Source organism: Saimiri boliviensis, chromosome 7 (genome assembly GCF_048565385.1).
Source record: "Saimiri boliviensis isolate mSaiBol1 chromosome 7, mSaiBol1.pri, whole genome shotgun sequence".
Lineage (NCBI taxonomy): Eukaryota > Metazoa > Chordata > Mammalia > Primates > Cebidae > Saimiri > Saimiri boliviensis.
In genome coordinates this window covers 65,544,763-65,559,957 of record NC_133455.1, presented here as the reverse complement: position 1 = coordinate 65,559,957, position 15,195 = coordinate 65,544,763, and the positions used below count along the sequence as shown (strand labels likewise).

The 15,195-nt window shown below is 40.4% G+C and overlaps 1 protein-coding gene across 6 annotated transcripts in view; it reads right to left on the bottom strand.

The window, feature by feature from the left end:
• Positions 1–15,195, bottom strand: part of LARP4 (La ribonucleoprotein 4) — an 83,331-nt gene that overhangs the window by 27,706 nt on the left and 40,430 nt on the right. For all 6 annotated transcript variants that reach the window (XM_074402635.1, XM_010349807.3, XM_074402636.1 and 3 more), the window contains 2 exons: positions 12,581–12,691; positions 11,114–11,167 (listed from right to left, as the gene is read on the bottom strand). In XM_074402635.1, coding sequence (XP_074258736.1) covers positions 11,114–11,167; positions 12,581–12,691 — 165 coding nt within the window. The remainder of the gene's footprint in view (positions 1–11,113; positions 11,168–12,580; positions 12,692–15,195) is intronic.

Here is a 15,195-nt window from a genome sequence, read left to right as displayed (position 1 = left end):
ATGGAAACTAGCATGAAGATTCCTCAAAGAAGTTAAAAATCGGCCAGATGCAATGGCTCATGCCTGTATTCCCAGCACTTTGGGAGGCCAGAGAGTGCACATCATCTGAGGTCAGGAGTTCCAGACCAGTTTGGCCAATATGGTGAAACCCCGTCTCTACTAAAAATACAAAAATTAGCTGGGTGTGGTGGTGCATGCCTGTAATCCAGCTACTTGGGAGGCTGAGATTGCGTTGAGCTGAAACTGTGCCACTGCACTCCAGTCTGGGGAACAGAGTGAGGCTCTGCCTCAAAAAAGTTAAAAATTTAATAGAACTACCCTATGACTCAGCAATCCTATGTATATCCAAAGGAAATGAAATTAGTATGCTGAAGGGTATCTGTACTATTACATGTGTTGTAGCATTATTTGTATCGGCTAACATATGGAAACAACCTAGGGTCCACAGCAAATGAATAGACGGAGAATATGTGGTGTACACACACACTGGAACACCATTCTTTTTGTTGTTGTTGTTGAGACAGAGTCTTTCTCTGTCACCCAGGCTAGAGTACAGCGGTGCGATCTTGGCTTGCAATGTCTGCCTCCTGGGTTCAAGCAATTCTCCTGCTTCAGCCTCTTGAGTAGCTGGGATTACAGGCGCCTGCCACCACACCCAGCTGATTATGTATTTCCACTAGAGACGAGGTTTCACCATGTTAGCCAGGCTGGTCTTGAATTCCTGACCTCAGGTGATCCACCCGCCTCGGCCTCCCCTGGCCTCCCCAAGTGCTGGGATTACAGGCGTGAGCCACTGTGCCCAGATGCATTCAGTCTTAAAAAAGAAAATCCTGTCATTTGTGAAAACCTGAATGAACCAAGAAGACATTATGCTAAGCGAAATAGGGGCAGGCACATAAAGACAAACACTGCATGATCTCACTTGTATGCGAAATCTAACAAGGCTGAACTCATAGAGAGAGCGGGTATAATGGTGGTTATCATAAGCTAAGGACAGGGGGAAGGAGGGACTGTGGGAGGGACAGACTGGGGAAATGTTGATCACAGGGTATAAAGTTTCAGTTAGAATAAATTCTGGGGAGCCGTTGTACAGCAGTGTGATGATAGTTAATAATAACGTATTATATAATGCAAAATTGCTGACTTTAAATGTCTGCAACACCAAAAACCATGTATACAATTTTATTTGCCTATTACATAATACCTTAATAAAGCTGTGAGAAAGAAATATAAGCACATGACTATTTGCTAACACCAATTGTAAAAGGCAAGGAAACCCATGAGGCCCAGAAGCAACCCAACAGTCCATCAACCGCTGAATAAAACATGTACATCCAAACAACTGAGTATCATGAATGTAAAAAATAATTGAAAAAATGCTCTAAATACTATTATGGAGTGACTTCAGAATACATTGCGAAAAAAAAATTTAACAAGAGACAAGGCGGCTGGGCGCACTGACTCCTGCCTGTAATCCCAGCACTTTGGGAGGCCGAGACGGATGGATCACCTGAGGTCAGGAGTTTGGGACCAGCCTGGCCAACACAGTGAAACCCCATTTCTACAAAAAAAAGAAAAAAAAAAAAAAAAAAAGCCAAGTGTGGTGTCATCCCACTTGGGATGTACCTATAAATCCCAGCTACTCGGGAAGCCAAGGCAGGAGAATCCCTTGAACCAGAAACAATGAAGAAACCAGTAGACACAAATACTTGCATCTAGGCAGTGGTCCACAAAATACCATTTACCCATAAAGTAGGACGTAAAAGAATTGGTTGACTTCAGGTCTTTGATATGAAATGTTTAAAAGCCTGGAATATCTTGACAAAGTGCACAGCAAGGGAACTAGTAAAGAGTGCTACGGCTGTAACAAAAGGTCTCAGGAGTCAATTCAAAGAGGCCAAAATCAACATCAACAGTAAATACCCCAAATATATTTAAATATTCAAAACCGAAAACAGAGTTAAAAATCTGCTTAAAAAAAATCAATAAACAGTTTTTTTAAAAACTGGTAATAAAAGCTAGACTCAAGCATGTAACATGGATTTCACATAAACCTGTAACTCAGGGTAATGAAGATGAATATGAGTTTCTAATAAATGAAAAACAGGTAAGAGCAATACTACCATTTTTACAATCTCTGATGAATTAACAAATCAATGAACATAGCGGCTAGCTTTTGTAGACTCCCTGTTGTCCCAAAATCAAACCCAATTCTGATCATGCCTCTTGCTACCAATATGCATGAAATATAGGAGACAGATCAATATATAGTTACCGTCCATGACGGCCATGTCTCAAAAAACAAAACAAAAAAAAAGGAAGAAAGAAAAATAAGATCTAGCTATCAACTTGCAGGAAAAACAGGAGAGGGGACAGAGGATCATGTTAAACTACACTCAAGAATAAAGGTAGCTCTGATCTGACAACTCTTATGAAAAAAAAAAAATCAACCAAACAAAAAAGAATAAAGGTAGCAAAATCTATATTCCAAGAAACTTTGCAAGACAGATTATTACTATCTTACCCATTAACTTTCTAAAGAAAAAATACAAAGGTATAAGAAAAAAACTACAGATTTTTATTTTACTTTCTTTTTTGAGACAGTTTCACGCTACTGCCAAGGACAGGGTGCAGTGCTGCGATCTCAATTCACTGCAACCTCCACCTCCAAGGATCAAATGATTCTCGAGCCTCAGCCTCCCAAGTAACTGGGATTACAGGGATAAGCCACAATTCCTGGCTAAATATTTTTGTGTTTTTAGTAGAGACAGGGTTTCACAGTGTTGGGCGAGCTGGTCTGGAACTCTTGGCCTCATGTGATCCAACTGCCTTGGGCCAGCCAAAGTACTGGGATTACAGGCATAAGCCACCATGCCCGGCCCAGATTTTTAAAGAGAAAAAAAGGAAAGAAAGAAGGGAAATCAAGAAAATATGAACAGTGACTAGATATTCGATAATGTTCAAGACATTGTTCATTTTTTAAAAGTCTGATGATGATACTGTCACCATGTCATAAGAAAGAATCCTGGCCAGGTGCAGTGGCTCATGCCTCTAATCCCAGCATTTTGGGAGGCCGAAGTGGCCGGATCACTTGAGATCAGGAGTTTGAGACCAGCCTGGCCAACATGGTGAAATCCTGTCTCTATGAAAAAATACAGAACTTAGCAAGGCATGGTGATGGATGTCTGTAATCCCAGCTACTAGAGAGACTGAGGCAGGAGAACTACTTGAACCCAGAGAGGTGGAGGTAGCAATGAGTTGAGACTGCACCACTTCACTCCAGCCTGGGCAAAAGAGCAAGACACGGCCTAAACAAATACAAAGAAAAAAAAAAGGAAAGAATCCCTCTTGTTAGAGATACAAATTCTAATTTATTTATGAATGAAATTTGAAATTAAGGTTGAGATTTGCTTCAAGATGATGGAAGTTGTAGAGAAATGAGTGGGAACATAGAGAAAACAAGAATGGTCATTTTCTACTAACTGTTAAAATTGGGTAACAAGTATAGAGTTTCAGTTTCACAAGATAAAGAGTTCGGGAGATAAATGGCAGTGATGGCTGCAAATCATTATCAATGTATTTAATACCACTAAACTGTACACTTAAAAAGAGTTAAGATGGGGGAAAAAGATAAAAGAAAAAAATAAGAACAGTTAAGATGATAAATTTTGTGTGTATTTTGCCAAAATTTAAAAATTGTGGGATGGGATGGGGTGTGGTGGCTCACACCTATAATCCCAGCACTTTGGGAGGCTGAGGCAGGTGGATCACGAGGTCAGGAGTTCAAGACCAGCTTGGCCAAGATCGTCAAACCCTGTCTCTACTAGAAATATAAAAATTAGCCTGTAATCCCAGCTATTTGAGACTACTTGAGAGGCTGAGGCAGAGAATTGCTTGAAGCAGGGAGGTGGAGGTTGCAGTGAGCCGAGATCATGCCACTACACTCTAGACTGGGAGACAGAGCGAGACTCTTTCTCAAAAAAGGGGGGGAGGATGGGAGGCTGGGCACAGTGGCTCAGGCCTGTAATCACACCACCACTTTGGGAGGCCAATGCGGGGAAATCACTTGTCAGGGGTTTGAGACCAGCCTGTGCAAGACAGCAAGACCCGATCTCCACAAAAACAAACAAAATAATTAGCTGAGTCAGCTACTATGAAGGCACAAGGATCCCTTGAGCCCAGGAGTTCAAACTGGTAGTGCGCTATGATCACACAACACTGTACTCCAGCCTGGGCAACAAAGTGAGACCCTATCTCTTTAAAAAATAAAATAAAGGCCGGGCGCGGTGGCTCAAGCCTGTAATCCCAGCACTTTGGGAGGCCAAGGTGGGTGGATCACAAGGTCGAGAGATCGAGACCAACCTGGTCAACATGGTGAAACCCCGTCTCTACTAAAAATACAAAAAATTAGCTGGGCATGGTGGCGCGTGCCTGTAATCCCAGCTACTCAGGAGGCTGAGGCAGGAGAATTGCCTGAACCCAGGAGGCGGAGGTTGTGGTGAGCCAAGATCGCACCATTGCACTCCAGCCTGGGTAACAAGAGCGAAACTCCATCTCAAAAAACAAACAAACAAACAAACAAACAAAAAAAAAAAAAAAAAAAATAAAATAAAATAAAATAAAGTAAAATAAATTGGGGAAACAATTGGATAATGGGTAAACAGTAATTATGCCATTTTATCAATTTATATGCTTCAAATTCTTATATTAAGTTTAAAAAGGGAAAAAAATGCTCTAACGCTTGGTAAATTTATAAAGCCGACCATTTTACACATTGCTTGTGGCTGCTTTTGCCCTACAAGTTGCTGCAACAGGAATCACATGGCCAGCAACATCTATAATATTCACTGTTTGGCTCTTTAAAGAAAAAGTTTGCTGACCCTTTTAATAAAACCAAAGGTTGACTATACCTTACCCAAAATGCTTGGTACCAGTTTTTTTGTATTTTGGAATATTCCCATTGTATTTTCCAGTTGAGCATCCGAAATCCAAAAATCCAAAATGCTCTAATGAGCATTTCCACCGAGCAGCATGTTAGCACTCAAAAACAAACTTTGGAGCAATTCAAATTTACGATTTGGGATGCTCAAGATATATAATACGAAGATATGTAAAGGTTAGATTAGAAGCACAAGGCACACCAAGTTACTAGGAATATCAAATGAAAAAACACATGTGAAAGCATAAAACTACCACTTGAATGAATGTATGAAAGCTATGTTTTACGATCCTTACAGCGACAGGGCAGGAACCCTCCTCCACTCTTAATACTGCAACCAAACAATAGGAAATGAATTATGGCCAAACTTGACAAACGGACTTTAACCTCAAAAATAATTATGGCTATTGCTTTTACTAACGTAATGTCATACATTATAGTATACTTTAATGTTAAAATGTTCCCTAAGGAACTAAAATCAAGTAAACATCATTATTTTAAAAATATAGTCCACTAGGCTGGGCGCAGTGGCTCACACCTATAATCCCAACACTTTGGGAGGCTGAGGCAGCCACATCATGAGGTCACAAGTTTGAGACCAGTCTGGCCAACAGAGTGAAACCCTGTCTCTACTAAAAATACAAATATTAGCCAGTCATGGAGGCACGTACCAGCAGCCCCAGCTACTCCAGAGGCTGAGGCAGGAGAATCTCTTGAACCCAGGAGGTGGAGGTTGTGGTGAGCTAAAATAGTGCCACTGCACTACAACATGGACAACAGAGCGAGACCCCGTCTCAAAAAAAAGGAAAAAAAAAAAAAAAGTCCGCTAGTCAAGAAAACAGCAATGAAAGAAACTTTTCAGGGCATGGAACTGCAAATGAAAAAGAATCAAAAAAAAAAAAAGAGGGGAAAAAAGGACTCCAAGATGACCCAGATGTTAGACTGCAGACTAAGGTTTCAATCCAGCTTTCACAAGTAAATATATTCATAGATAATAATTATTTTTCTAATTAATTGAAATTAAGGGGAAATCAGAGCAGAGAGAAAAGAAATGCTTTTAAAAACGGAAACTCTAAAATACAGCATGTAAAAAATTTCACTGGAGAGTCTTACTACATTGGGGATAGCAAAAGAAAAGCAGTGAACTTGAAGATGAACCCAAATCCACAGAAATTATCCAACCTGGAGAACACAACAATAAAAATAGGTTTAAGAAAAATGAATAGAATCTCACTGATATCAATCAGTCCAACATAAAAAAATTGGAGTCCCATAAAAAGAAAGAAGAAGGGAGGGCAGAGAAAAGATTTGGCAAGTATTTGGAAACTTCCCAAATGCAGTGAAAAGCATCAACCTACAGAGCCAAGAAGTTTAGTATTTGCCAAGTATGATGAGTAAAAAAAAAACCATACTAGATACACCATAGCCAACCTACTAAAAACAAAAAATAAAATATTTTGACAGCAGGCAAAGAAAAAGGACACATCATATACATGGGAATAGCCATGTAAATGATGATGAATATCTCATCAGAAACAAGAGTCCAGAATGATTTATCTTTTTTTTTTTTGAGACTGAGTTTCGCTCTTGTTACCCAGGCTGGAGTGCAATGGCGCGATCTCGGCTCACTGCAACCTCCGCATCCTGGGTTCAGGCAATTCTCCTGCCTCAGCCTCCTGAGTAGCTGGGATTACAGGCACGCGCCACCATGCCCAGCTAATTTTTTGTATTTTTAGTAGAGACGGGGTCTCACCATGTTGACTAGGATGGTCTCAATCTCTTGACCTTGTGATCTACCCGCCTCAGCCTCCCAAAGTGCTGGGATTACAGGCTTGAGCCACCGCACCCGGCTCCTTTTTTTTTTTTTTTTTTTGAGACACAGTCTGTCTCTGTTGCCCAAGCTGGAGTGCAATGGCACAGCAATCTCAGATCACTGCAACCTCCACCTCCCAGGTTCAAGCAATTCTCCTGCCTCAGCTTCCCAAGTAGTTGGGATTACAGGCACCTGCCACCATGCCCGGCTAATCTGTGTATTTTTAGTAGAGATGGGGTTCACTATGCTGGCCAGGCTGGTCTTGAACTCCTGACCTTGCTGGTCTTGAACTCCTGACCTCAAATGACCCACCCGCTGAAGCCTCCCAAAGTACTGGGATTATAGGAATGAGTCCCCTAGTCCAGCCCAGAATGATATCTTGAAAGGATGGAAAATAAATTTAGCTGTCATCCCTGAATTGTTTCCATGGAAAATACCCATCAAAAATGCTGGGCACAGTGGCTCACTGTCTATAGTCCCAGCAGTTTGGGAGGTCAAAGTAGGGGGATCGCTTGCACTCAGGAGTTTGAGACCAACCTGGACAATGTAGCAAAACTCTGCCTCTACCAAAAATAGAAAAATTAGCTGGGCATGGTGGCATGCACCTGTTGTCCCAGCTAATTAGGATAGGGGGGTGGGGGTGGCGTGGGCACCAAGGTGGGAGGATTGCTTGAGGCCAGGTTGCAGTGAACTAAGATTGCATTCCAGCCTGGGTCAGAGCAAGACCCTGTCTCAACAACAACAAACAAATAAATAAAATAAAGGCGTGTGAAATATCAGACATTTTTAGTTAAGGAAAATCTAAGAATTCATTGCTCATGGGTACTGTTAAGAAACACTAATGGAAGTTCCTTAGGCTGAAGGGAACTGATAACAGTTATTGCCAGGCACAGAAATCACAATTAAAACAGAATGAAGCACTGCCTCTTAATGAAATCATCAATAAATTAGGAAACAGATGGATAAACCTTATCCACTTAATGCCCCTTTCCTCCAATGTAATCACTTCTGAATCACAGAACTTTGAAAATGAGAAGCATGCACACTACAAAGAAGCAAACTAGAACCTTACAGGTTGGCATGACACACTCAAGATAAAATAGCTGGTGGCAGAAGGCACCTCCAGGATTGGAGTATAGCTATTTCTTGCTTCTGTACCTGTCTTTCCAGGTGTTAGGTCATTTGATTTTAATAAATGGTATACAGTTAATGTGAATTTCCTTGAAACTTATATTGCTATGTGATGGTTAATCAAAAGAAGCATCAAGAAAAACTAAAATGGCAGAGAAAAACATTACTTATAATAAAATATTTATGTTTTTACTACTATACTTGAGACTTCCAGCAAAAGCAATAGAAATAAGAAATGGGAGATATAATCAAAATAGTGATTATCCATAGATATATGATCTCTTAGGCTGATAATCCAAAAGACCCACCAAAAACAAGCTCAGCAAGGTTGCTGCAGACACTAAAACATTAAAAAAAAAAAAAAAATCAGTAAGATACCAAGAAGAAGAAAAAGCAACCAAAATTATTTTAAAGCAGTAATTTCAGACTTAACACTGAAATACCTAATAGTTACCACAATAGTGTATAACGTAGGCTAAAACAGCCAGCTATCCCCAATTTAACCAATAAATTAAACACAATTCCATTAATTCCATTACAGATTTTGTTTGGTTGGTTGTTGAAACTAGACAAATATTCTAAAATTTGTGTGAAAATGTAATGATCTAAGAATAGCCAAGACAATTCTGAAAAATAAGATCCAGGACAAAGAACCAGCAGAAGTAAATAAGGATACTGTAAAACGACAATAATTAAAACAGTGACATCTTGCCAGGTGTGGTGGCTCATGCCTGTTATCTCAGCACTTTGGGAGGCTGAGGTGGGTGGATAACCTTAGGTCAGGAGTTCGACAGCAGCTTGGCTAATATGGTGAAACCCTGTCTACTAAAAATACAAAAATTAGCTGGGTATGGTGGCAGGCGCCTGTAATCCCAGCTATTCCGGAGGTTGAGGCAGGAGACTCGTTTGAACCCAGGAGGTAGAGGTTGCAGCGAGCTGAGATCATGCCACTGCACTCCAGCCTGCCAACACATGAGACTCCATCTCAAAAAATAAAATAAAATAAAATAGAATAAAATAAAACAGTGATATCCAGGAATGCAATCACGGTGTGGTGGCTCACGTTTGTAATCCCAGCACTTTGGGAGGCTGAGATGGCAGAATTGTTTGAGTTCAGGAGTTTGATACCAGCTTGGGCAACACAGTAAGACCCCAACTCTACAAAAATTTAAAAATTAGCCAGGCATGATGGTGTGCACCTGTGGTCCCAGCTACTTGGGAGGCTGAGGAAGGAGGATCACTTGACCCCAAGAGGTCAAGGCAGAAGTGAGCCGTGATCATGCCACTGCACTCGAGCCTGGGTGACAGAAAGAAAAAACCCAATCTCAAAAACAAAACAAAACAGCCATATTGGTTCAGGGAAGCAGAACTCAAAGAAAACAGAGAATCTGTTTTGTTGAAACTAGATCTCTTGGATCTAGTTTGAGGAGTTTTTATATTTATAAAATTTATGAAACAATAAATTAAGAGTTGAGATAAATGTCTTTCTAAATATGGGGAAAAAATAGAACTAGATCCCTATCTTACACTATATATCAAATTAATTACAGATATACAAAAGATCTACATCTGAAATACAAGAAAACGTTAAAGCTATTAAGAAGACTCAGGAGAATATAAAAGCCTCAAAGCAGGGAAAGATAACAGGGAGAAGAACATCACAGTAGAATGACAGCTAGAAAATAGCCTCGTCTGTAATACAGAAACTAATAATCCCACTTATATCACAACATTGATGAGATTTAAATATGGTTAAGTTCACAGAAGCTTAATAAATGTAGCCACTTTTACCCTAGTTCTTCCACTTACTGGTTATGTATTACTCTCATGCCTTATCCTCGATAGTAAAGTGAAGAAAACAAAAGTACTACCTCATTAGGTTCTTTCTTTTTTTTTTTTTCTTGAGACGGAGTTTTGCTCTTGTTACCCAGGCTGGAGTGCAATGGCGCGATCTTGGCTCACCGCAACCTCCGCCTCCTGGGTTCAGGCAATTCTCCTGCCTCAGCCTCCTGAGTAGCTGGGATTGCAGGCACGCACCACTATGCCCAGCTAATTTTTGTATTTTTAGTAGAGACGGGGTTTCACCATGTTGACCAGGATGGTCTCGATCTCTTGACCTTGTGATCCACCCGCCTTGGCCTCCCAAAGTGCTGGGATTACAGGCTTGAGCCACCGCGCCCGGCCTGGTTCTTTCTTGTAAGGATTAAATGAGTCAATACAAGTAAAGTGCTTAAAACAAAGTGATACACGGTAAGAGTTCAACACAGAGGAATTAGTAAGAATGTATTACATTTACAAAGAAGAAGAAGAATTACAGCACTTGGGGAATGAGGACCAAGTCAAACTAAATGTATGTTACTGGATCATAATTTAGAACACTAGCTCTGATAGCAAAGAACAGACTGTTAAGGGGGTAAAAGGCTGATAACACAGCAGTTAGGAGGCTATTCCAAGTGTTCAAGCTTAAACAGTGGGAGATTTTTAGAAAGTATTTTCACAGAACCTCAGAACAGATTAGACATGTAAAGATAGGAACAAGTGTCATCAATAACAATGCCTAGGTTCCCAAATGGTTGTATGTTAATGTAGTGATGCAATTAATTGAGATGAGGTTGAAAGTACTGTGAATATTTTTTATTTCTGTTACTAAAAATTATTCCTATTGCTCATTTTGAGATCTGGAATTATCTCGTCAGCATGCTATTTGGAGTTACCCCTTTGTAAAGAAATGCTGTATGCAAAGTATTTTCATGCCTTATCAGAGAATTTTCTGAAGTAACACATAATACAAATCAAAAATTTGTTTTTGTTTTGTTTTTGAGACAAGGTTTCGCTCTGTCGCCCAGATTGGAGAGCAGCGGTGCAATCTCTGCTCACTGCAACCTACGCCTCCCAGGTTGAAGCAATTCTCCTGCCTCAGTCTCTTGAGTAGCTGGAATTACAGGCCATGTGCCACCACGCCTGGCTAATTTTTTCTATTTTTAGTAGAGACAGGGTTTCATCATATTAGCACGGCTGGTCTTGAACTCCTGATGTCAAATGATCCACCTGCCTTGGACTCCCAAAGTGCTGGGATTACAGGCGTGAGGCACCACGCCCGGCCCAAGCCAGAAATTTTTTGAAAGTCACTATAGGTTTTCATAAAATATTTTCTGTCTGTAGTTTTAAAATTCTTATACAGACAAACCAAAACCTGTTCTGGTTTCACACTGCTCTCCTATATTTCTTACCATAATTGGCTTGCCCTGAAATGTTTTAACTTCTTCTCTTAAGTATTTAAAAGCCTGTTAACAAAGCACAAAAAAACTTTCATTAGCATCCAAACATTTCAGTAAAGTCATCTTTATTAAGAGAGTTCAGTATTAAACTATAAAAAAAAATTATGCAGGTAATTCCACTGTGCAGGTGAATAGAGATTGAAAAAGTAAAAATTTTAGGCCTTTTCAACTATGGTTCATCTTTATTATAGAAAAGCCCCCATGGATTACTGCAGACAGAATGCATTAAAACTGAAAACAGACCCAAAATATCCCTAGAAACCAATTTGAAAATAATCAATCAGATGGGCGCAGTGGGTCACGCCTGTAATCCCAGCACTTTGGGAGAGCGAGGCAGGTGGATCATGAGGTCAGGAGTTCAAGGATCAGCCTGGCCAAGATGGTAAAACCCCGTCTCTACTAAAAATACAAAAATTAGCTGGGTGTGGTGGCATGAGCCTCTAATCCCAGCTACTTCGGAGGCTGAGGCAGAGAACTGCTTGAACCTGGGAGGCGGAGGCTGCAGTGAACTGAGAACACACCACTGCACTTCAGCCTGGGCAACAGTGCGAGACTCTGTCCCCCTACAAAAAAAAAAAAAAAAAGAAAAGAAAAAAAGAAATACATTTTTTTTTTTAAATAAAAATCTTCCTGGTCTATCTATAATTGAGGGTTGGTCAAAAAAAAAAAAAAAGAAAGAAAGAAAGAAAGAAAGAAAGAAAGAAAAGAAAAAAAAAATCCATGAGTGATTTTAAACACTTTTTAAATTTTTGAGACAAAGTCTTGCACTGGTGCAGTGGCGATATCTCAGCTCACTGCAATCTCTGCCCCTGGTGGGACAATTCTCCTGCCCCAAGCCTCCCAAGTAGCTGGGACTATAGGTGTGCACCACCATGCCCAGCTAATTTTTTTTTTTTGTATTTTTAGTAGAGATGTGATTTCACCATGTTGGCCAGGATGGTTTCGATCTCCTGACCTTGATCTGCCTGCCTAAGCCTCCCCAAAGTGCTGGATTTACAGGTGTGGGCCACCTTGCCTGGCCAACACTCCTATCATTGGTATATTTTTGTTTCAAAGGACTATCATTTCTCTTTAAGACACGTTAACAAGAATAAAACCATCAAGTCAAAATTCCAAGAATTTTTTGACCCACTACATACTAAAAATACTACTAAGTTCATGGTTCTCAATCCCTATGTTAATTTTAAAACTGTTATGTCAATATTCTTATCAACAGAAAACAAACTTTCTAAATCAAAACTGAAAAACTTTAGGAAGATCATCAACAAGGAAACCAACTGAGCAAAAGCAAAAGGGTAACCAAGGTACTCACTAGTCTTGATAAACATCAGTGTAAAGACACATATTCTCAATCAAAATATATCACTACTTATTTTGCTACTGGGATAGACTTGTATCAGAAAAACGTTTTCTTCTTACCTGTTGTGCATCTATGTCTGACTGGAAAGTGATATACCAGTTGCTATTGTGTGCAAACTCACAGCTTATCACTTTGGGGCAGTTTTCACTTTTGAACAAAGCTTTCACTTCCTAAAAAAAAAAAACAGTTAACTCTAAAAAATACATCAATAATTGGCATTTTTTGTTTGTTTACTAGTAATGTTGAGCATCTCTTCATGTCTTTGATCTTTCCTATCACTCCACTTGTTAACTTTTGCCCATTTTTCTATTGCGGATAGACTGTGTTTCAAAACAAATACGGAGTTAATAGGAGATATATTTGAGTCTGGTCTCAAACTTCTGGATGCAAGCGATCCTTCTGCCTGAGCATCCCAAAGTGCTGAGATTCTAGGCATAAGCCAACCCACTTGGCCAGGAGATGCATTTTGTACATGACTTTGAAATGATTTATTTTACAAACAGCAAAGCGTAAGTATTTTACTTCCAGTGGCAAGCTAAATACTCCTCATAGTGAAATCTCCCCAGTCCTTTTTCTGCCTGGCCTGCCACAGGACAAGTGATATTCTTCATTAACATTTTCTAAGCCGGGCGCGGTGGCTCAAGCCTGTAATCCCAGCACTTTGGGAGGCTGAGGCGGGTGGATCACGAGGTCAAGAGATCGAGACCATCCTGGTCAATATGGTGAAACCCCGTCTCTACTAAAAATACAAAAAATTAGCTGGGCATGGTGGCGTGTGCCTGTAATCCCAGCTACTCAGGAGGCTGAGGCAGGAGAATTGCCTGAACCCAGGAGGCGGAGGTTGCGGTGAGCCGAGATCGTGCCATTGCACTCCAGCCTGGGTAACAAGAGCGAAACTCCGTCTCAAAAAAAAAAAAAAAAAAAAAAAAAACATTTTCTAGGCAATAAAAATTTTCATGCATTCTCATTTAAGCCAGATGCTTTGCTAACAACATACACAAATACACAACATACACAAATATAGATCTGTGCAAATATATCTTCTTTTCCATAATCAGTATAAATGTAAACAGAAATTCCAACAGCTATATGGACTCAGAAAAAGGGCGACTACTAAAACTCAAGATGGTAAAACAGTTAATGGATTGAAAGATACTTAAAAAAAAAAAAAAAAGTCCAGGTGCAGTGGCTCAAGCCTATAATCCCAACACTTTGGGAGGCAGGTGGATCATGAGGTCAGGCATTCAAGACTTAGCCTGACCAACATGGTAAAACCCTATCTCTACTAAAAATACAAAAATTAGCCAGGCATGGTGGCGTGCACCTGTAATCCCAGCCAGGAGGCTGAGGCAGGAGAAATGCTTGAACCCAGGAGGTGGGGGTTGCAGTAAGCCTAGATGGCACCACTGCATTCCAGCCTGGGCAACAGAGCTAGACTCCCTCTCAAAACAAAACAAAACAAAACAAAACAAATTATTTATATCTATATCTATATAGATATAGATAGATAAGCAAGATAGTGAACATTAAGTATCCTTAAGAAGTAAAAGGAGGAGCCGGGTGCCAGTGGCTCACACCTGTAATACCAGCACTTTGGGAGGCTGAGGCAGGAGGATGACAAGGTCAGGAGATCGAGACCATCTTGGCTAACAAGGTGTAACCTTGTCTCTACTAAAAATACACACACACAAAAAAAATTAGCCAAGTGCGGTGGCAGGCACCTGTAATCCCAGCTACTTGGGAGGCTGAGGCAAGAGAATTGCCTGAACCCAGGAGGCGGAGGTTGCAGTGAGCTTAGTTCACACAACTGTACTCCAGTCTGGGTGACAGAGTGAGACTCAGGCTCAAAAAAAAAAAAAAAAAAAAGTAAAAGAAGGAAAGAAAATATCTACTGAAATAGCAAAAGTAAAATGCAGCCTGGGAGCTCAGTGGCTCACTCCTATAAATCCCAGAACTTTGGGAGACTGAGGCAGGAGAATTGCTTGAGTTCAGGACAAGCCTGGACAACACAGCCAGACACATCTTTACAAAAAAAAATTAAAAGTTGGCTGGGTGTAGTGGTGGGTACCTGTAGCCACAGCTACTCTGGACGCTGAGGTGGGAGGATGGCTTGAGCAAAGGAGTTTGAGGCTGCAATGAGCTACGATTCTACCACTGTATTCCATCCTCAGCAACACAGCAAGGCCCTGTCTCAGAAAACCATTGATTGAGGAAAAAAAATTTTTTTTAACATAAAAAAATTTAAAAGAAGCAAAAACCAAAAACCCCTTGAAAACCCAACAAAACATTTGATGCCTTTTTTTTTTTTTTAAACTTTTTTTTTTTTTTAAAGACAGGGTTTCACCATGTTGGCCAAGGTGGTCTTGATCTACTGACTTGGTGATCTACCCGCCTCAGTCTCCCAAAGTGCTGGGATTACAGGCGTGAGCCACCATGCCCAGCTTTATCTGTTTTTATGTGTATGCACTCTTTACGTATTCAGAATATGAATTATCATAACTATAAAAACGATAGTGAAGTGGGCACAGTGGCTTGTGCCTGTAATGCCAGCACTTTGGGAGGCTGAGGTGCACAGATCACTTGAGCCCAGGAGCTTGAGAACAGCCTGGGCAACATGGCAAAACCCCATCTCTACAAAAAAGTACAAAAATTAGCCAGGCATGGTGGCATGTGT